This window comes from Etheostoma spectabile, chromosome 15 (genome assembly GCF_008692095.1).
Source record: "Etheostoma spectabile isolate EspeVRDwgs_2016 chromosome 15, UIUC_Espe_1.0, whole genome shotgun sequence".
Taxonomy (NCBI): Eukaryota; Metazoa; Chordata; class Actinopteri; order Perciformes; family Percidae; genus Etheostoma; species Etheostoma spectabile.
The window spans coordinates 16,473,526-16,495,275 of record NC_045747.1 but is presented as its reverse complement, the minus strand read 5'-3'; the positions used below and the strand labels follow the sequence as shown (position 1 = coordinate 16,495,275).

Sequence of the window (21,750 nt, the reverse complement as noted above, 5' to 3'; positions counted from 1 at the left end):
CAATCTACACATTTGTGAATATTTTACTTTATTAAACTTTATTTACCTTCATAGAAATCTGAAATGTATAATTACAATGTCATCATATAACAGCTTTCATTGCAAACAGCCAGCCACTAGTATCATGACAAGAAAATAATGTTATCTTTATAAAGTTCTTAAACAGGGACAGAGAAAACAGTTTGTCTTTTTACTTAATCACTTCTCTTCAGACAAGAAAGGATTGCTAGGCTTTTTTTAATTGAGCTTTCTGTGATATTCTCTTTCCCATGGCATGAAAATTTCACTTTATGAGGTTTTTTAACATTAATATGAGTTCCCCCAGCCTGCCTATGGTCCCCCAGTGGCTGGTGTAAACCGAGGCCTGGGTATCCTGCTCTACCTTTGAGAAAATGAAAAATCAGATGGGCCAATCTGGAGTCTTGCTCCTTATGAGGTCATAAGGGGCATATTTACCTCCCCTTTCTCTGCTTTGCTTGCCCAGAGAATTTGGCCCGCCCACGAGAGAGGAATCATGGCTTTCAAACGAGCAAAGTGGCAGTTTGTCAAGGCCACACCCCAGCCTCCACCTTGCCCCCCCCCCCCCCCCCAAAAGTACAGAATCAGAATGGCACATACTAAGGGAAGCTCATTGTGGGACTGGCTCTAGTGGCGGTAATTCTGCACCAAGGCTGAATTTTAGGGAAGAGACTTCAGATATGGTATTAAGGGACCACTAAGGTCTAAATAAAAGCATCCAAGAGCATCATGTCATGGGACCTTTAATAAAAGAGACAGAAAACGTTTACAGCTGCAAATTTGGAAGTCAACATGAATCATCTATAAATACAGTGTTTAGGTTTCTGTGGAACACTTCTTTATTCTTGCTTGCATTTTCTCTCTTCTCTCCATGTCTGCTGTTAACCCTCTGTGTCTGTCAGCGCTGGGTATCTGAGAAACTGAGTGTGGAGAGCCTGCGGGATTTGGAGTTATTTGGAGGTGAGGTCCAATGCATACTGAGAAACCAAATGTTTCAACATCCCCAAACCACTGCTGACACACTAGGCCCTTCATGAGCACAAACAGAAAACAACATTCTGCTCTAGTTGCAGCTTTGCTCTGCTTCTCAGATGTCCTCCTAGAATTACTTAATTCATTATTTTGAAAGCTTTCCATCCAGTAAATCACTCATTTGTTACCCGTCTGAAGTGTTACTGCCTTATTGTTGCTGTTTGCTACAATAAATATGGAAAATGGCCATTTTATTTAATGCTTCTTGTGAATGTGTGAAAACGTTGCCTACTTGTTTTTGGCTGTCAAATATTTTTAATTTGCCATTATACCTTATTAATTCAAACGTTACCTCTTGTGGTAACTCATGTGTTTAACCAAATTTGCTTTATTGTGGAATAACATCTGAATTTAGTCAGAAACATTTGGCTCTTCAGATAAAGATACAACAAAGTATAGAACTATGTGTGTTACTATCATGAAATTACTATAAATATGGGCTGAGACTGGGAAAACGTATAGATTAATGGTAATTATGAATAAGATATACATGTTTTTGCGTGGGCTGGTGTATCTCCTACATAGTATACATAGGGAATTACTGGAATTGTTGGGTCTTTGTATATCATAGAGTGTGGTCTAGACCTACTATTGATCCTTTTGGGATGACTCCCGCAAGGATATTCTGTAAACTTGTTATGATCTGATACTATAAATAAAATTTAATTTAATTGAATTAGTATCATGATATGCAGAATAATAGCAGTCCAGGGGGAGAAGAATCTAAATCATGTTACATGTAATTGGTGGTAGAGTAAACATCCATAGTGTTATCAGCTGCTGCATGATGCTCAATAACCATTTTTGTTCTGACGGTGTGTGCGTAATATTTTTTGTCACAGTAGAAAACTGCGCTGGGGCTTAGTTTTGCTCTATAATGTGTGGCTCTATGTTGTGTACCAGGGCTGCGCTCACAACAAATCTTTGCTTTGTGGGGAATGAAAAAAGGCTATTTTGAAGAAAGTAAAAAAACTTTTGTGGAGCTATTTACCTCCGAGGAAATTGCTTCGTCACTTGTTAAATATTTGTAAAGCCCACAGAACGACGTGAAGGTGATAGCATTGATTTATGACAAAATATGGAGATACAAGGTTTCTGCCTGATAAATTCTACACTCTGCATGAAACCCTTCCAAAGACCCTCCAGTGATCAGCCATAGAGCTTCCTGCTGACACATTTTGCCAAATGTTTCATTGTGGGGTGGATCCTTAGACCACCATAGCAACACTTACCTTCACACGGTTGTAGAAAAACAAACAGAAAAGGGTTGACTTTGTACCTAAACCCGTGAATACCATAACTATTCAGACCGGGGTACTTACAGCTTTAATTAGTTTTACACCTTTGGCTTGGCTCCAGAAGTGCTTTTCCAATCAACCTGAAGCTTAAAGACATTCCATTTGTGGCTGTTTGTCAGTGGTTTGATTATCTGTTTAAGTGTAAGGTTTCTCCTCATTAATAATTAGTATAATTTGTGGCACATAATTAAAGCTTTTGTGTGTTATGGAAAGGTTCTGGGGTGCTTTAATTATTTGTCTCATTGTCTTGCTGGCAGATCATTGCTCCAGGTTGCATGCATTTTGAAGTGTATCATTTCTCATATGGCTGTATTGTCATTGCTGCATCATATTTGGGAAGAAGCTGCAGGGTTGAGCTGGAATGTTTTTCCATTTTTTTTTCCATCTGCTTTAGTAATAAAATATTTGATTAAGTTTGTTATGCCGATGTTAGCAGTTTACTGGGATGAGATTTTTTTGCAGTTCATTATCCCACAAGTTATCATGAAAACCAACGGACTCGATAATGATGTGTCACTTTGCGGGTGGCCACCAAGGACAAAGCTGCTGGTTCAGACAAAACCTGGAAGTGGCAGGGAAACCAAAACCGGTTGTCTATCAAATTCTCCAGCATGCGGCAAACTCCCACTGCCAGATGCTGCACTTCCCGGTTCAAGAGCTGTTCTAAACACGGATCCTTCTCTTGTTTTGTGTTTTTGTACATGTCTTTATGTCATTGATGTGGTTTTTCTACCCCAGAGCAAGCTCAGGGACTCTCTCACAGGAAAGTAAGTGCGGTACTCCTGTCATCATCATCCCCCATCTGCCCTTTGTGTATCGGCGTGCATGCATGTGTATGTGCGCACACTGAGGCTTTGCACATGTATGTATGCATGGGTGTCTAGTTCACGACACACGCTTTACTTGCTCATAGCTCAGAAGGTCACATCACTCACCAGTGGAATAGAAAGAGAATAATTAAGTCTAATCTAAAAAAGTCCTGTCTGAGTCCTCTGTGTGCTGTAAAATGCTGCGCTCCAGATAACTGCACTGTTTTGGATTTTGGTGACACCTTACTAAGAGTCTAATTTTGTGTTGTGAGTGTTATGCGTTTTGACACTGCTGTCTTTGCTGACGGTCTGTTGAGTCGATGGCGGTGATGACTGCTTGTGTCACACTTTGATGTCAGACACTGTGTCCCTGCAGCCTCTAGAGGGATGGAGTTCCATGTGTTGAGCTTTAGCAATGCATGGCAGCCCCTTCTGAATCTGATCACGGTGGCAGTTTGTACAGCGACCTATGTGATTAGATCAACATTTACAGATGTTCCCTTACCTGATGGCCAGCACAGCATGTTTGGCTTTGCCGTCATGCCAGTTTTAATGTAAATTCTATAAAACTATAGTAGTATAAATATGGCTTCACATCCAGAGAACTGGAGCTACTCTTGGTTGGATATTTTCAGAGTTCTGTGTCTGATCTTGATCTTGAAGCCACTTCCGGTCTGTAGGATACTATTATGCTCGAGGAAGTGCACTATTCTGATTTTAGTCACCATGGAAACAATCCAAATATTCATTCAGCTTGCCTTCATTTGCCTTCACAGCTTGCTAATGCAATCTGTCCATTTCCATCACTTGAATGGCAAAAATTGATGAAAATCAGGAGTCCTCACTGCCAAGAATATTAACTTTTCTCTACCTGTGTTTGTGACACAACTAACACAGGCTACGTATGTGTAGACCACACTGTGAGATTCTGTATTTGGTATTCTGTTGTTGTTGTTGTTGTTGTTGTTATTATTATTATTATTATTATTATTGTTATTGTTATAGAAGCAGTACTTCATCTGCTATTATCATTTCACCAAAACTGATCAATTGTAACTGTCATTTGCTATAAAAACAACACAGTTTTATATTGAGAACATCTATGGTATTGGGATATTTTTTAATTACTAGACCGACAGTAGACACTTTTATTCACTAAATGTTTTTTTCAATGATGGGTTTTGCCAGTATGTGTTACCAATGTTTACCAGTTCCAGTTTTTTTTCTTTGGCTAGTGCCGGGGGTCACGCTAACGAACCTTGATAACACACCTCCACGCCCGTCCTCTAGTGGTCTTTTAAGAGTTCTCACACTACCCGCTTACACTACCGATCAAAAGTTTGGAATCAGCTGTTATATTGATGTTTTCTTTTCTTAAATAATGTTTTAACAGATATAAAAAAACAGTATAATTAAGACGGCAAATGTATTATTTACATTTGAAATAGTTTTGGTCCGTAAAGAAGAAGAATTAGATGAATAAAACTTTCATTTAGTTCACGTCCCCACAGTGTTACATGTCTGGGGAGAATACTGTTGGAACTTGGATTTTGGATTTGTTTTTCATGCCAGAAAAGCTTAAGTGACCCTCGGTCATTATTGAACAACAACGGTGCAATTTGACTCTTAATGTTGATTAAGTGTGTTTTTCTTTGGGCCCCCTGTAGTCTACTCCGTGATTAGATTAAAGAGGTTTAAACTGTGATTTGTTGGTCCATAGTATGTTCAGCTGGTATTCCTTGATCCTGTTCCAATAGTACTGACCCTAGACTAACCTATTTCTTTTGTGAAGTCTGAAGAACAGTTTTACTAAAGCATCACATTACCAGTTAATTCCAGTTTGTTATAGGCGGCATTAATGTGCACTTGGCACATGAACAGGAACCTGTTCTTATTTAAATCGGCACACATTTTGATGCTAAGCATCCAGTTTATTTTACCAACGACTGCTGATTTCTTCTATTCTTATTCAACTGTTGAGAAGGATCTGTGTCTCTTTCTGCCCTTTCAGTTGTCTGATTAAACCATTGAACAACATTTTGTTCTCCATGTAACAAACCATTTATACATATTTGTAAAGAGGACTTTCTACAACCGAAAAACACCAAATACTATTCAAAAGTATAGAGTAGTCTCTTAGAAATCTGACTGTACACAATCAAGCTTCTGTGGCAGGAGATTATAAACTGTTGAACGGTAGTGTACGACCAACCCTCCAGTAGGCACTTACAAGCAAGTTCTTTAACACAGTCCTGCACTGTAGTTAGTGAAGTCATGTGTCACAGCCCGTCTTCAGTCCCTCTTGTTTCCTCCCCTCTACCTTCAGGCCCATGAGGACAGCCAGGAGAGTCTGACCCCCCTCCCACGTCGGGACACCATGGGCAGCTTCCTCCCTGACAGCAGCTCCTACGAGCTCCTCACCGTTATCGGTATGTAAAGGCTAAGTCACCGCTGGACTGGGCTTCGTGTATTGTACATACGTTTTATTCATACGTTTCATTCAGTTTTTCTATTAGCAGAAAGGTATTAGTAGTAGTAATACAATAGTATTAGCTAGCTCTTTTATAAAAAGGTTTTAGTGAATGGTATCTAAATGGTACACATTTTACTCTTTTACTTTGGCAATATAGTTTTTGAACAGTAACTAAACAGCACTATTGCCAAGATATGCATTTGTAAACATCAATACTCGTCCCGCAACGACTGGAGCACACTCGTGTAACAATGAGACGAATAGTTCATTAAATGAAGTCTGTGTTTTAGGCCGGGGCTTGGACGACTTGATGACAGTGAACCTGGCTCAATACAAACCCACCGGGGAGCACGTAGCCATCCGACGGATTGACTTGGAGCCATGCACCAATGACATGGTTACCTACCTGCAGGTCTGCATCAGTACTTGATCCCATCACTCTGCCATGAATCAACTCCTCACATAGTCTCTGTTTAAAAAGAAATCCCCCTTCTTTCATCTCAGTGCTGCATTGAGAATACTTATGTAACCCTCGTGTCGGTCTTCTCATTAACTTTTCTGTCTTTACTGCTCACCCTCTAATGCCTAATTAGATTCACAGTCCTCTGCCTGTTGTCTTAAGATGTAGTTTCCTTTTCTCTCACTCCTAGGGCGAACTACACGTGTCAAAGTTGTTTCACCACTCCAGTATTCTACCCTACAAGAGTGTCTTCATAGCTGAGAATGAGCTATGGGTCATCACCCCCTTCATGGCTTATGGTATGAAATACACTTAAACTGTCACTGTATTTTATTATTCATACTAAACAACATTTCAAAATAGCCTGCACTAATAGAGGACAGCTTTCAACTCATGGTTATCTGTGTTTGATGGTGCTTTCAGGGTCAGCCAGAGATCTGATCTGCACACATTTTGCTGATGGTATGACTGAGCTAACAATTGCCTACATTTTACTGGGCATGCTCAGAGCTCTTGAATACATCCACCACATGGGATATGTGCACCGGTAAGATACTCTTTCACATTGGGTTTGGGGTATTTATGTCTTTTGTAACACATATTATTTTTCACCAAATCAAAATTTTGGATGGGTTTGGAAACAGTTCAAGAAATAGTAAACGTTTCTCCTGGGGTTATACACAGTATCCACAGTATGTATGCCATCATGGGATGCTAAAACACAAAGCCAAACTAATGATTTTTTAATAGGTTTCTGGGAGGATGGAGGAGGTCTTGTTGAAGGTTTTATAGATTAACACCATGAAGCTGTTGCATAAGATCCTCCCGGGTGATACTGGAAGAGATTTTGGTCAACTTTGACCTAAAACAATGAAAGCAACAAACATATTCAAACAGTTATCAGCAATCTAAATAAAAAGCGACACAAGGTCATCCCCATTGTAGAATTACTTGGTTATTGGCATGACTAACTGGTTGGGAATATATTATGGCATAGTTGAAGGTTAGTCAGTATCTCTCATACACAATAAGCTCCCAATATTTCGTGTTTTCTTGTGCTGGTTTCTGGACCTTTACATTGTGTTTTATTATGTTGACAGTATAAATAAACCAACATGCCAGTCTACGTGACAGTCGGTGTCTTAACTGTTTTTGGTTATGTGTAGGAGTGTGAAGGCCAGCCATGTGTTGATCTCAGCTGACGGACAGGTCTGCATGTCAGGTCTACGGAGCATCTTCAGTCTGATCCGTCATGGCCAGAGGGCCAGAGTTGTCCACGACTTCCCCCAGTACAGCGTTAAGGTGCTGCCCTGGCTCAGCCCTGAGGTGCTGCAGCAGGTACAGCACTTCATTCCTTCACGATCAAGCATTTTATAATACTGTGATAATACCACATTTTTGCCTCTGGTTCACAAGTTTTGGAAATGCTGTTCTACGGCCAAAGTTCAAAAGTAGCAGTTCTCTAGGATGCATTTAGCGGAAAAATATAAATGAAATTGAGGTGAAATAGTGAATTCAATTTTAAATGTGATTGTTTTCTTTCTCAGAACCTTCAGGGCTACGACTCTCGGTCAGACATCTACAGCCTCGGCATCACAGCCTGTGAACTGGCCAATGGACATGTCCCCTTCAAAGACATGCCAGCTACACAGGTGAGAAAAGACCTTGCAACTCCCTACCTGTTCTTCTGCATCACATTATCTGTTTGTAGCCAGAAATTATGTGACAGATGTGGTACCAAACTGTGGTAATAATGATCTTTTTCAGTATTAAAAAAGGATGATGAAAGGGCTTTATCTTCTAAATTGAAAGGCAAAAGTCTATATGTTGTTTTTCTGCAATCAAAGGTTAGGTTAAATAACTCCTCCACATCCACTTCACTTCCATAGATGTTGCTGGAGAAGTTAAATGGAACGGTGCCGTGTTTACTGGACACTACCACTATCCCACCAGAGGAGCTGTCAATGAAACCGTCTCGCTCTGGTGCTGACTCCGGGATCTGCGAGTGTCCAGGAGCTGGAGGTGGTCGCCACTCCAACGGAGAGCCCTCCTCATCGTCGGGGGGGCACCCCTACAACCGGACGTTCTCCCCGCACTTCCACGCCTTCGTCGAGCTGTGTCTACAGCGAGAGCCAGAAAAGAGGTTGGCCTATCTCTTCCTACATGCCTAAATATGGACATGTAGAATTACGGTTCAAGGCACTAACTCTTTTCCCTTTGTTTTCCTTTTCAGACCATCTGCCACCACTCTCATTGGCCATCCCTTCTTCAAACAGGTGTGTAAAATACCAGGTTAATCCTGACATTATCACTCATGAAAACTACTTCCTACTATTTTATTATGTGTTACCGTGGCACTTTTTTTTACCACTGGTATAGTCTTGCATTGCCATACTACATCTCCAGCGTTGTGTTAGCACTGGAGCATGGTCTGGCTACACTGCTTATCTATTCTGGGATTGGGGGGGCGCTCTGGCTTGTTTGTATTACTTTAAACCAATCACAAACATCTTGGGGGTCGCTAAACCTGAGAGGCGGCGACAGTGCCCTTGCAAAATTGATAACAGAAAGAGAGGGACATGTGCCGGTTGTTAGCAATGTACAACAAACCTTTTAGCCGAGCAGCTAAAAACCAATACAATTAGCTTTGGATTTCTTTTCCTGTAACTTACTATATTTCTGGTTGAAACAGGACTTTGTGCTTTTATAGAACAGAGAGATTTGTTATTGTACATTTACTGTATGGTGACATTAAAAAAAAGTAATATTTAAAGATTGTCCTCCAAAATGTTTTTTCTTCCCCCTCCCAGATCAAACGCCGGCCTTCGGAGGCGCTGCCTGAGCTGTTGCGGCCTGTGTCGGTTATCACCAGCTTGGAGATCTCCCAGCTGCAGGACTCTCCTTCTGGACTGGCCAGTCTGGAGTCAGGTCTCAGCCACCTGGAGGTGGACGACTGGGACTTCTGACAGTGGAGGACTAGGTGGGGAGTCGCTCGTGGTATTCTGGTGAAAAACTTTCTGAGCATACTGGACAAGATTTGTTTTCGTAACGGTCCCCTTGTAAATAATTTAAATCGCAAACTAAAAGGAGTTGCTGTTCTCAGACAGAGGTTAAAAGCCAGTAGCCATCTTCAGGTTTTAAGTCATCACAAACGTTTGTTCTCTACATATAAACAGACTCTTGCCATCAGCATTGCTCTGATGACCTTTCTCTCTAACACACACAACCCAAAACACATCAGGACTCCTGCTGTTACTGACGTTTCAGAGGACGATCTATTGTAGTAGATGGAGACGAGACCTAAAAGTTTCTCAAATGTTTAAGTTGGTAGTAAATATTCAGAGGCCACTTGATGCGGCCCATCTGCTTAGCGAGACCACCGTAAGGGTGCACACCGGACCTCACAGCTCACTCAGCCCCGCTCTACACCAGATGGAAGGTTTCGACTTTGTCCCAAGGGTCAACTAAGTGAACAGCATGTATACACTTAGCTCTCTCTGCTTGTGTTACAGTGTAAACTACATCTCATGCTTTACACATCACTTTTGTCCCGGAGAGCTTAAGCATAACATCAGTTTAGTTTATCCTTCAGAGCATAGCAGTTTGTATTTCCTTGAACTTACTCTGGGTGTGTTACTTATGTCAGAAGTGAACGTTACATTGGTGCTTGTTTTGTCTGCATGTACATTTGAAAGTGAGGGCAAAGCAAATTGTTGCAAGTGTCAAACTTGACTTTTAACAATAAACATTGTTCACGTTAATGTTTTAACTTGATTGTACCACACAGTGAGGCAGTTGTCTAAAAAAAAAAAAGTCTTTATTCAAAATGTACACTGACAAACACATAAGGGCAGGTTGAAAAGATTCAGATGTTGCTAATCTTCCTCATCTGATGGTGGCTGGTCTAGTGCTGCATTGCGTTTTTCCATCTTGGTCATCAACTCTGGAATAACAGGAAAATAATAGATTGAAGGCAATCATTGAGTTGCAGTCATATGAATTTCAAGTAGTTTAGCATCTACAGTGCTTACCTTTTGCAGGGTTGAAGACGCCGTTGGTTTGAGTGTTGCAGACATAGCAACGCTTGGACTTGCGGTAATGCTGAAGAGCACAGACCTCACAAAAGTAGTGCTTACACCTGGGAGATTTTTAACTGGTTAACAGATTGCAGGCGGTAATAAACAAGGTTCTACACAGTCAAGAAGAAGAGGAAATGAGGCTCACTTTGTGATGATGGGATTCTTAAAGGACTCCCTGCAGATGAAGCATTTAAAGGGCAAATCCTCATCGTCACTGCTCACCTCGTAGTTCTCCTCATCTAGATGAAAGCACAGTATTGTTCAGGAAATGCTGATGCAGCAGGCACAAACAAATGATGTAAAATCACCCCACTGAACTCACCATTGGCTCCATATCTGCCCTCTTCCAGTTCCCGCTCAATCTGCCAGCCATGTTTGTAGTCTGATCTGTCGTGGAGAAACTTGCAGCTGTCTAATAGCAGGAGAGAAGAACATGAAAAACACTACATTAAATTGTCAATATGTTAAAGACTTTTAGTTATTCAACATATGGCTTTTATAAGTTATTGGTGCAAATCTCATACCCACCTCCAAAACCACAAAAACCAGTCTCCTTATAGTCTTTGCAGATGTCTGGCTGGTAGTCCCACCTGACTGTGGCTCTCAAGTGTTCAGGAGCTCGGATTGGTCCTTTCCTGTTAAATTATATGCATCAACAATTGATTACACATTAACATTCATAGGGGATGAAGAGTGTCTTATGTACGCATGTGGTGAAAATGTCTTGCCTTAGTACATACCTGACCATGCCAGAGGAGGCATTACCCATTGTGGTATCTTTGGGCTTGATGAATTTTTGATAGTTATTGATGCCGCGGTAGATTTTATCGTCTTCTTTACCCGTCAGCTCCTGTTGAAGGGGTACAAAAAGGATTATCCAGTCAGTAGGAAAAACACACACATACAAAGAAAACACTCCATTAATATAGATTAAAATGTAACTTTTTGCAAAAAATGTGCCACTAAGGAAAACATCATGTTACCTCCTGGATTTTCTGACTCCTCTCAAAGATCGCCTGAGCGTCGTTGTCTCTCTCTGTGTCCAGCTCATATGTAGCAGTTGCACCCATGTCCTCAGGTCCCTCTGCTTTCTTTTTTTGGGTAAGATTAAGAGAATAACAGAGTGAAGAAATGATTTGTACAGTATTTCAAATCAAGCCAAGAGATTGTGGCTACACAACAACATAGCTGACTGTGGATGGACAAAAACAAAAGTTTTAAGTTAACTTATCAGAACTCAGACAAACACGAATGCAGATGGAGAACACCACTTTTTCAGCCACTGAGCAGCTTGGAGTTTACTTACCTTGCTCATTGGCACCTTAACACAGTTGGTTCTCATATACTTTCCCTGGTGGGGATTTAAACTGTATAGTTCCTGCCGCTCTTACAAAATGCAACAAGAGGAAAAAATGCCTTAACTTACTGCTGACCGTGTGGACTTGTAGGCAACAGTAATCTTCTTCTCCTCATTTCTGTCTCCTTCATTTTCACTGGACGATTCGTCATCTCTCTCCACCTTCTTTGTCTGAACAGGGACAAGACCAGGGTCAGGCCTCACTATTAAACTCAAAATGGATTTTGAAATAGTATTATTATTATTACTGTACCCTTTGTATCATGGGGTTGACTCGAGTGTCTTTCTTTCCTTTTCTGACCACAGAGCTCTGGTCCTCATCACTGTTGCCATCTGAAAAAACCGAGTTAAACTTATTTTTTCTTTTGATGTCGGAATGCTGTTCTGTTATTGACAGGTCTAACTTTTTTTACAGGCTGCGCAAATGTCGTACCCTTCCAAATTCCGAGGGAGCTGGAACGCAGCAAAATTGATGGAATTGTTTTTTTGGTGTGTGTGTGTGTGTGTGTGTGTGTGTGTGTGTGTGTGACGAACATTTGAACACCTTGTCCACAATTTCGAGTTGCTCTAATTTTTCGCTTCGTTTGGCTGTCAGGTGAATGTTAATTAATAAATAAGTGAATACAAACACTTGTCAGTTAACGTAGGTAAATGTTAAGATAACGTAGTTTGTGTTTGACAAAGCAGGACCGGTGACAAAAACACAGCATTCCTAGCCCAAAAGATTCTCATCCTGCAAAACATTAGCTAAATGATAAATGACTACCTTTGTCGCTGTCGCTTGCTTTTCTCTTTCGTCCGGAGAATTTCTTGGTAGATTTTTTGAACAGAAAAGTACAAGGACCCGCTTTTGGCTCTTCAGACTCCGCCATCTTGCCTTCTCTGCTACATAAATAATCGCTGTCACCACAGCGCCCTCTAGTGTCTTGGAGTCTTGCTTAGTGACAATCACTACAGTCCATAATTTATAAAACCAAAATCATATTCAACATATTATTACATTAAACATTCTTAAATGTATTTTTGTCCCCACAGAATACACTGTTTATGATATGATACCTTCACTGCTCGCGGAAATATGGCAATGGTAAAATAGATTATACTGTGTATTGCTGTATTTGTTTCTTCTGCCTGTGTGGTATGACGTCATAAAATGATACTGAAGTTGATCCTCTCTGTAAACTAACTTTCTTTAATCAGTCAATTCATTATCCATGTAGCCCTACAATATTTTTTAGATGGTTTTCTTAAAACTTTACTTTTTACACTTTTGAACTATGCAAAACAAGAAGATAGCAGCACAAAAATCCTTTTGCAAATAGGCAGACAAAAAATTAACAAATATGTCTTTTAGGGCTTTTTGAAGAAGTATTTTGCCTGAAAGACATTTAATACGAGTATACAAAAGTACGTGAAGGCATCACTTTCAGCTGTGCCCATGGATGTGCCAAGCAAGTGCATGACGTTCGCTGAATACGACCGGAAATAAAGCTATTTAAATAAAAGTATCGTTATTCGACAATCAACACAGTAAAACGCAAATAAATGAGGGTCATTTTATTTTGAAAGTTCTAACCGGAACTCACACATTTAGTCATCTCTGGTCCTCGCTGTTCTGTCCTCCTCCTCCTCCAGCAGCAGCAGCAGCATCCGTGGCTCTCCGAAGAGGACAGCGAGTGTTTGTAGGACACAGGGCCCGCGGAGGGAGGGGTCCTGGCCTGGACACGGATCCCGAAGAGGCCCCGGGGCCGCCGCTGGATGGAGTCGGGCTGCATTCACACAGCAATGGCTATGGGTCTGACATCGAAAAAGCCGTCTGCTCGGAGCGTCGGTGTGGAGCGAAAAAACCTCATCACGGTTTGCAGGTACACCTCACGACTCCGTTGATTTACAGCATTATGTACAAGTAGCCTTCCAGTCCCTGTCCTCTGCTCACTTCATAATTGTAATAATCTGACGACCACAATGGGGGATGTGAAACAGCGGGTAACAGTAGCTACACAATATATGGAAAATAATTCCGAAAAAAATGACATATTCTAGAACTGCTAGGGATGAAGAGGAGTCAGGTGCATTTTCACCTTCACGTACCCCTGCTATCACACCCGCTTCTGTAGACCTATATTCAAGATCATATCATTGGTGTCACGTTTGTGCAAGATAACTAAAACCTCTTAAAGGAAAGTCTCTTTTAATTTGAGGTTGAGACACCTGCTTGATTCCTGTCTATACTGATAGATGCAGCTTCAATGGATAAAACACGAGACCAGTCGGCTGATTTTTTTTTGTCTGTAATAGAGCTGGACAGAAACTACAACAGCAGGTTTCCTCCTCCATCACAGTGAGGTTGAGTGCCTGAATGGGACAAGGGCATTGGGAGCAGAGCAAGGACTCCTCCCCCATCAGTGTCCCTCAACCTACACTGAACAGCGAGCGCTGATGGACCGCGGTTGTCTCATAAATCGCCGGTCAGAGTGGTTAGGGCTGTAAACTCTTGTGCATCAGAGAGCTGAGATGACTCTGAACTCACATGATGAGGTATCCAGTTGCTCATGCAAGTTACATCTCTTGGATTTAGAGTTCAAGTGTTACTCTGCGAGTAATGAGGCTTCTTTCACAGTGGTGGCATTGTTGTTGTTTTTCATTGTTGACATTTTAAGGCATCTGTTGTTTATCTCAGTATGATCTAAATCAGTAGTTTACAGTACTACTGTCAGTAGTTTTTTATTTTGAATATAATTTTTCAGGAGCCCAGAGGATGTGAATGTATCCAGTACCTCACAAGAAAATATGCACACATTTAGAGAAAAGTCAGAAATAATATACATATTTGTCCTTCTTATCCCTTAAATCCTATTGTGACCCTCAGATAGGAAACCCCTGATCTAAGTATGCATGCATGAAGTATTGTATAGAATTAAGTATGGTTAAAATCTATTGCAGAATTTCTCTATATATTCTTTTTTGGATGAAACTTTCCCTGATGGACTCAATAATAGATTAGTAATGACCTGTTTTGGGGTGTTTTAGTTAAATAATGAAATGTTTTGCATTGATAATCACTTTTGAATTAGGTACACTGAGTAGCGGTTATGATAGACACATATTTATTTTTATCGCCTCAGTGTTGTACATAGCAATGTCTCAAATTCATATTGTTACAATACCTCCACTCCGGCTTAAATTTGTCTTTAATATCGGGACTGCGAAAATTATTTTCATTATCGGTTAATCTGCTGATTATTTTCTTGATTAATTGATTAATGGTTTAGTATATAAAATGTTGAAAAAATACTACAAAATATGAATCTTCTTAGAGCTTAAGGTGACATCTTTAGATAGCTTGTATAAAGCTTTTATTCTATATCACTAGAGACTTGTAGGAAAGTACAGCTTTACTTTGATACTTTTATAAAAATGTATTATAGCATTGCTTTATATCTGAAATTGCAAATTGACTATAGTCATAAATGATCTTGCAGGCAGGGACGTAATTATATTTGTGAAGTGTGCGCAGGCGTTCTGCCAAAGTGACGTTATGCATCCACATCCTGCTCTCACCTCATTTCTATTTTTTTTTCTTCCAAGGAATTCTTCGGCCTTCTATGGCCTCATTCATGAACATAGTCAGAAGTAAAAAAACAAACAAAGACAAAGTCCAGACTCTCAAATAGACACACAATCAAGCATTTTATTCCAGTACCTTTCTGTCCAAGGTCCTGTCTGCAGTTTAGTGACACATACAGTGAAACAAAACACAAAACATCACACAGAGCATGCCCGCAAAGAAAGAAAAGTTTTCACAATAGACTCACAACACAGAGAAAGATTAGCGAGGGAACAAAAACGCTGTTGTTTTCAGGTTGGCCTGACCGTGCTAAGACCAATTTAATCATTTAAGCATTTTAATGACAAACACACACGACAACACAGAAATAAATCTCAAACTGCTTTTCATCAGTACTGCTTACTACACTGTTTCTTTCCACTTTCTAATAAACAACACGACATTGATTAGGTTCAGTTGGAGGGAAACTTCTTCCAGGCATGTCTGTGTCGCCGTCAGATCTGCATCTCCTCGTTCAGGATGTTTCTGACCTTTTTTAAGAAAAACGTTTTTCTTCTTGATGCCATTTTGGTCAGAGTTGATTCAAGTAGTCAAAGGTTGTTGTGTGTTTGTACAGTCTCATTGGAGAGAGATCCTGAATCAGCAGTGGGGCCCTGGCTGTGCATTAAAGCAGACTGGGCATCACGTTGGTGCAGGATACAGGATCCAGGCTCTGTCGTGCTGCTGAGACACAGCTACTTCCACAGCTTGATCTGCTGCCTGGCGACAGTAACTACGCTGACGTTAGTTCTGGATTAGTACACCAGGCCAAGCTTTTATTTTCCCCCAATACATGTATGTGTATATATAAAGTCTGACCTCTTTCCCCTTTACGGTCACATCATACATGTTTAAAATACAATCAGCACACACAGAGATTAACATTTTCACAAGTCATTTGATGAAGTTATGTTTTTTTTTTTTTCTGGGACTATAGAGAAGGGTTTCTATTGAGGTTTGGGGTCAAGAAATTCACCTGTTGTTGTCACGTTCCCCTGTATGTTACCGGGGGGTCTTAACAAAGACAAACTGGCATCACAGGTATTAAAAAAAAAAAAAAAAAAGTGTATTTGCATGTGGGTCACAAGTACCAGGCACAGAGATCTGCGCAATGTTTCAGTGCCTTGTGTTTACAGTGTATACTTAACAGAATGAGTCCATTTGAATAGCAACACATATGTACAGCAATAGACATTTGTGTATAGTAAAAGGAAAACCTGATCAAACATTTGCACCACCACAGGAAACTTTCTGCATGAGGCCTTAAAATAAAGACTTAAAATTAAGAATAATAATGGCAGAGAGAAAATTATAAAAGAGACTGCTTCAACTTCCAAAATGTCAACTAAGAAGAATATTCAGGCATTTTTGAGTTGATCCAAAATGTTTTCACCTGGTTAAAACTTGTCTTGTTGAAAAAAAAAAGAAAAAGTCCTGCAGAGGCTTGTACTAGCCTTCACACTGAGGGGTAACACATTTAAACAAGAAGGATCTAGCTGCAATGTTTTTTACCCGACAGCGTCAGAAAATCCAAAGATGCTTTGCTTTAATTGCTTTGAAGAGACTTGGAGGATATTTATCATGTCCACAGTGACAGCAGTGTCACCATGATCTACTGTATCTTTGTGCTGTTGCCACTAGCAACAGGTTTTATCTTTACATGGCAGGGCCGGGGCTTCCTGCAGCTGGTGGGGATTTTCATGCATGTCCAGTTTGTTTATCTGAGCCAAAATATTGAAGATCAACAGTCACAAGGCAATTTGTTTACAGGCAACATGCTGTTCTGTAATGTTTAAAATTTAGTGTTTTGTCGCTTTAGTCTGGCTAAGAGCTCTCATGCCTTCGTCCGCGACTGGAGGAACAATGTTGCCGTGGACACGGTGAACCTAAGAAAACATAGATAAGATGAGTGAGAATTGATGTAAGGTGCCATCCCTTCAGCTGCTTCCTGTAAACAAAAGGAACGGGGAGGAAAAGGAGTGAGGGGGGGAGGCGATGTGGTGCATCTTGGCTGAGGTTTGAGCTCCTCCGGGGCGTGGCTCAAGAGTAGAGAATAAAATGTCCTGTGCGGTAGTAAACCCGTCCACATATTCATATCTCATGGACATGCTTCTGCAAGTGGGTGGCTCTTTGTGCTTCACTTCTTTTTTTCTTTTTCTTAAATTCTGTACAACAGTAATGGGTGCCACTTTCCACCTCTCAATTCCATTTTCATAGAATGACAGGACACAAATCTTAATTGCATGTCTGGAATAACATAGTTCAGTTTCTGTGCAGCCTTCATTTGCATTTTTACTTAATTCCGGAGCTACACTTATTTTTACCATCAAGTATGTGAAATAACAGCAAAAGTTTCTGTAGGTTTGACTAAACATCTGTGAATCAGCCTACTCTCTCACCACCACTTTCACTTATTCTTCCTTTTACTCCCCCTGTCAGGTTCAAACATCTGCTTTACACTCTCAGCGCTTCTCAGCCCAACTCCCTCACTGTCCATCTTGGACACTTATCCCTCTGCACCTCCTCTGACCATGAAACACTTTGCCCGGACGCTTAGGCCTATTTACAGATGGGGCCGGTGAGAGAGAGAGACACACCCTGTTGTAGTTTCATTTTTACGTCTTTTAGTCTGTTTGAATTTGGCCCAAATTATCGTTCTTGTCTTAATATTTATCAAAGCGCACACATTTTTTATCTTGGCTGTTTGTGCAGATCCAGTACAGGACAGGACGTCTTCCCGACAGTCCAGAACAGCACTGGCTGGTGTTACACAATGCTGCGGCCAGTGAGGAGTCTGCCTGTGTCATCTGATCCTGCTGGTTATGCCAAGACTAAAGAGAGAGACAGAAAGAGGGAGAAGGAGAAAGGAGTCAGGGAACAAAAGAATGAAATGAAAGCTAAGAGAGTTAATGTGAAGCATTGTGTGTTTAGATAAGGTTTCACTGCTGATGAATGTAATTCTGGTTATCCTAGGTGGTGCTGCAGATCAAACACACTTGCGTAAGTACAGTAAAGGGGTGAGAAAGGAGAACAAGAGAGCATTTAAAGGGAGCTGAGAGTGGGCTTGGCGGCGATCCATGCTGAGTGAGAGGGGGCACAAAAGAAGCTTGTCAGAAGGCCCAGCAGTTGTTTTTCAGTGTCAAATCGTACCAAGAGCATGTTGCCATTCCACTCCATCCATTTGCATTTGAGGCACGCCAGCAATTCCCCTTCAGATCAAAGGACTTCAGTTAATTTAAAATAATAAGCTGTAATGTTCCTCTTGAGAGAACGCGGCCACGTTATCAGGTCAGAGAGGCCTTTTGCAACAGTTGCCTTTCTTCTGTTATGATTTTAAATGCAATCACATCTGGGAATAATAGGAACCACTGGGGACAATTGGTTGTTTTACAAGGGCTTGGCACTCTGTATAATGAGGAATTGCTTGAATTCATAAATGTTTGGAAGTCTTCACAAATATAACCAGATTTGACAGAAGTTTAACTACCCACTTTTCATGTTTTAGAGAGAATAGTACACTTCGCTCCAAAATCATGGCATTGGAATTCATGGAATTACTTGATAAAGTCACATCAAGGAGCCAATCTTTTTGGAGAGCTTAAATATGGCAATGGTTGTGAATTTCTGCCCCAACACACAATATTTGTGCTAACTGGCAAACTGACATCACATGCCAAGTGGATTTTTTGTTTGTTTGTGGGTCATGGTGGAGTAGACATTAGAGCACATAACATGCTAGAGCTCTATTATATCTTGAAACCTGACTGACCTACTTGGTCCTGGCAGATAACATTACAAGACAGAATGTAGATACCACTGACCTGTTTCCTCGATAGATCCGGCATGACCAGAAAGCAAGTCAAAGGTCCAAAAGTAAATTTAATCCAGTTTTGGCTCTCAGTTGGAACAGGCCTTGTGCAGATGCTGTAGTGGTGTCCAAATGTTCTCTGTGATGGTGCTTCTTTCTTCTTCTTTCTTGTGACATTTTGTCCCCCCACCCCGCGACGAGGTCCCCTCTCATCTAGAGCGTCTTGCGTTTTGGGAAGATGGCTTTCCGAAAAGAGGTGGTGGTGGTGCCTCTGCTGAAAGAGGCGCCCCCCAGGGCGATCTTGGTCTTTCCGCTGGTGATGGTGGAGGAGCCCAGAGATGTTGTGCTCCTTCCCCTTGTAATGGAGGAGGTCCCCATGGCAAGCTTGGACTTTCCCCTCTTTATGGTGGTGTTGCCCAGAGTTAAGGCCGTCTTCCCCTCGGTGAAGCTGGTGTTGCCCATTGAGGAGAAGCTCGTCTTCCTGACCCAGATTCGACGACAGGGTTCGGGGCTCACTCAACGCAAAGCATCGCACACTCATGCAGCACGTCCTGCTCTGCCCCTCGGGGGTAATAGTAACATCAGCTACAATCCAGAGCTGACCAGAATGCTAAGCGTGGATCGTGCGACCCCCGTGTCGCATAATGCCTTCGTTGAGATGATCGACGTGGGCTGTGGAAGGCCACATACCACCCATGTGTCCCTGTGAATGGACAGAGGCAGCCGTAGGTGGCCACAGCCTATCTGGGAGGACAGGGACAGTGGAGTGATTGTCCCATCTCCACGACGACACCGGCCGGTTGAAGGACACATTGTTGCACAAGGGGCAATCTGTGGTGACATCACTTTCTTCCCAGCCATTGTTCCCTATAGCCTCTGATTGTAAGACATAGCCTCTGTGTGTGTACGACTGTATACAGTATACCATATGTGAAATAAGTCGAACAGTGTCAGATTTTAAAATAGGAAAGGATGAATGTGTTGATGTGTTGTGCAGTAGTTGAGGCTTTGATTGCACGTGTCCTGTATTTGTGTCATCCCTCAGTGTGAAATATGGTTGATGTTTACTACCCATTTGAGTCCTGATCATTCGCAACTTATTATAGCATTTGAGTCTTTAATTTCTACTATTTATGTTGTTTAGATCCTAGAATACCTCCCATATAATCATATCTATTTACAAAACAATCAAGCCAAGCAGTGTTTAGACATGTTACTTTTATAAGCATTGTTACATCAACCAGCTTTTACAGTTTTCTCGTTCAAAACTGTGTTTTCTGGTGGAAATATGGCAGCATATAGTTATGGAAATGCAGGCAATCAACCTTATCTTATATATACCTTATCAGCATGCACAAAAGTACCACATTTGTACCAAAAATTTAGACATGGTGATGACTGTACATGCACAATATACAGGAGAACAGTGCTGATGAAAAACACACACTCTAGTGTCTCCACATACATCCCACATGGCTGTTTCACAGTTTCCCTCCCTTCCAAGTAGACACACCATAAACCATCCTCTCATCGCTGTCACATTTGCATAACATGCTCAGCATGCCTTTGGAAAATCTCACTCTTGATTACAAACCCATTAGCTCTGCAACTCACTTAGCACTTTCCTACTCGGGAATCTAACTTGTCCAAACAGGTAACAGATGATGTCATGCCACATTGGCCTGTACACACATTGATCAAAAAACATAGCAGCTCTTCTTTTATTGATTACTGACCTGCTAAAACTGACCAGATAGAAATATCCCTGGGTTTTTGTTTTGAGTGTGTGCAGGAATCATGAGTGAAAATCCCAGTAGATGTTGCTGTGTGTTTCGTTGCCCCTGATGAGTGTGGCTTTGACCACAGACACAGACTTGGTCCCATGGGTGCAGGTCAGGGTGGTGAGAGAGCTTGTGGTCTCCCCTCGTGTAACAGAGGTTTTGCCGACCGCTACGCTGGTGTTGCCCAAAGTTATGGTGGTTCTGCTCCAGAAGATCGATGATTTACCCCAGGAGAGGGCGTACTTAGTCCTCAGGATTGAAAACCTGCCTTTAGTGAAGGAGGTCTTGCTTGACAAGAATGAGGTTTTCCACTCATTGTTAGAGTCTTTTTTGGACTGCTTGGTTGCTTTGGGTGTCTTAGCCCCGGCTTCAAGGGTCCTTTCCATCTAGGTGTTCTTGCGCTTGGACATCAAGGCTTTGCGGAAGGAGGTGGTTGTGGTTCCCCGGCTGAAGCTTGCCCGTCCCAGAGCCACAGTCGTCTTTTGCCTTTGGATGGTGGAGTCTCCCATGGAGGTGGTGGTCACTCCCCTGAAGATGGAGGAGTTACCCATGGCTACAGTAGTCTTTCCCCTGGCTATAGAGGTGTTTCCCACTGCCAGGGCAGTCTTGCCCTCGGTGATACTAGTGTTGCCCATCGAAGCGGAGGCAGTCAGCCCGAGCCCGTGCCTAGATGCCGGCTCCTAACATGCAAGCTGCATAACTGCCTGCGGTGTACCAGGGTCAAAAGCCAAACTAAAGCTGCCCCAGCGGCTGCCCTAAATAGATCAGACCACCATGTATAGATGAGGGGGAGGGAATTATTTGATCATTCTTTGATACTGACCGGTCCCTCAGAGAGACAAGACCCAAAGGGACCTGGAAGCACGGCATGGCTGAAAAGACAGGGGGTTAATTGTATTGTTTTCATGAAAACACTGCCAAAGCACTGAAGGGGTACATTGTGCAGTACACAAGACAATTGGGGTGACCTCAGTATGATAAGATGGCGTGGTTCCCAAAATAAGAAAAAAAAAAAAAAACCTCCTCCC

General features: G+C 41.7%; 3 protein-coding genes and 1 long non-coding RNA gene across 7 annotated transcripts in view; 2 read left to right on the top strand and 2 right to left on the bottom strand.

Annotated features, from left to right (window-relative positions):
- The window catches only part of strada (STE20 related adaptor alpha), a 12,648-nt gene extending 2,799 nt beyond the window's left edge, over positions 1–9,849 (top strand). The window contains exons 3-13 of one of the 3 annotated variants that reach the window (XM_032537019.1): positions 921–978; positions 3,087–3,115; positions 5,484–5,586; positions 5,921–6,042; positions 6,281–6,389; positions 6,514–6,637; positions 7,257–7,428; positions 7,638–7,742; positions 7,980–8,233; positions 8,324–8,366; positions 8,901–9,849. In XM_032537019.1, the coding sequence (XP_032392910.1) occupies positions 921–978; positions 3,087–3,115; positions 5,484–5,586; positions 5,921–6,042; positions 6,281–6,389; positions 6,514–6,637; positions 7,257–7,428; positions 7,638–7,742; positions 7,980–8,233; positions 8,324–8,366; positions 8,901–9,056 (1,275 nt within the window). In that variant the 3' untranslated portion in view covers positions 9,057–9,849. The remainder of the gene's footprint in view (positions 1–920; positions 979–3,086; positions 3,116–5,483; positions 5,587–5,920; positions 6,043–6,280; positions 6,390–6,513; positions 6,638–7,256; positions 7,429–7,637; positions 7,743–7,979; positions 8,234–8,323; positions 8,367–8,900) is intronic. The other 2 variants (XM_032537021.1, XM_032537020.1) reach the window with 2 other exon arrangements.
- A 39-nt stretch (positions 9,850–9,888) lies between these two features.
- rnf113a (ring finger protein 113A) lies at positions 9,889–12,555 on the bottom strand. Its single transcript, XM_032537031.1, has 10 exons — positions 12,293–12,555; positions 11,780–11,859; positions 11,596–11,697; positions 11,153–11,260; positions 10,910–11,019; positions 10,698–10,804; positions 10,492–10,581; positions 10,315–10,408; positions 10,122–10,228; positions 9,889–10,033 (listed from the first exon to the last, which is right to left on the bottom strand). Exons 1-10 carry the CDS (start codon positions 12,396–12,398, stop codon positions 9,966–9,968), a joined length of 972 nt encoding a protein of 323 aa, XP_032392922.1. The 5' UTR covers positions 12,399–12,555; the 3' UTR covers positions 9,889–9,965.
- A 572-nt stretch (positions 12,556–13,127) lies between these two features.
- The window catches only part of rundc3aa (RUN domain containing 3Aa), a 13,766-nt gene continuing 5,143 nt past the window's right edge, over positions 13,128–21,750 (top strand). For both annotated transcript variants that reach the window (XM_032537018.1, XM_032537017.1), the window contains exon 1: positions 13,128–13,391. In XM_032537018.1, coding sequence (XP_032392909.1) covers positions 13,285–13,391 — 107 coding nt within the window. In that variant the 5' untranslated portion in view covers positions 13,128–13,284. The remainder of the gene's footprint in view (positions 13,392–21,750) is intronic.
- LOC116702683 (uncharacterized) lies at positions 17,295–21,095 on the bottom strand. The gene is made up of 2 exons (XR_004335232.1): positions 20,678–21,095; positions 17,295–17,964 (listed from the first exon to the last, which is right to left on the bottom strand). It is a non-coding gene; the product is annotated as an uncharacterized LOC116702683 (long non-coding RNA).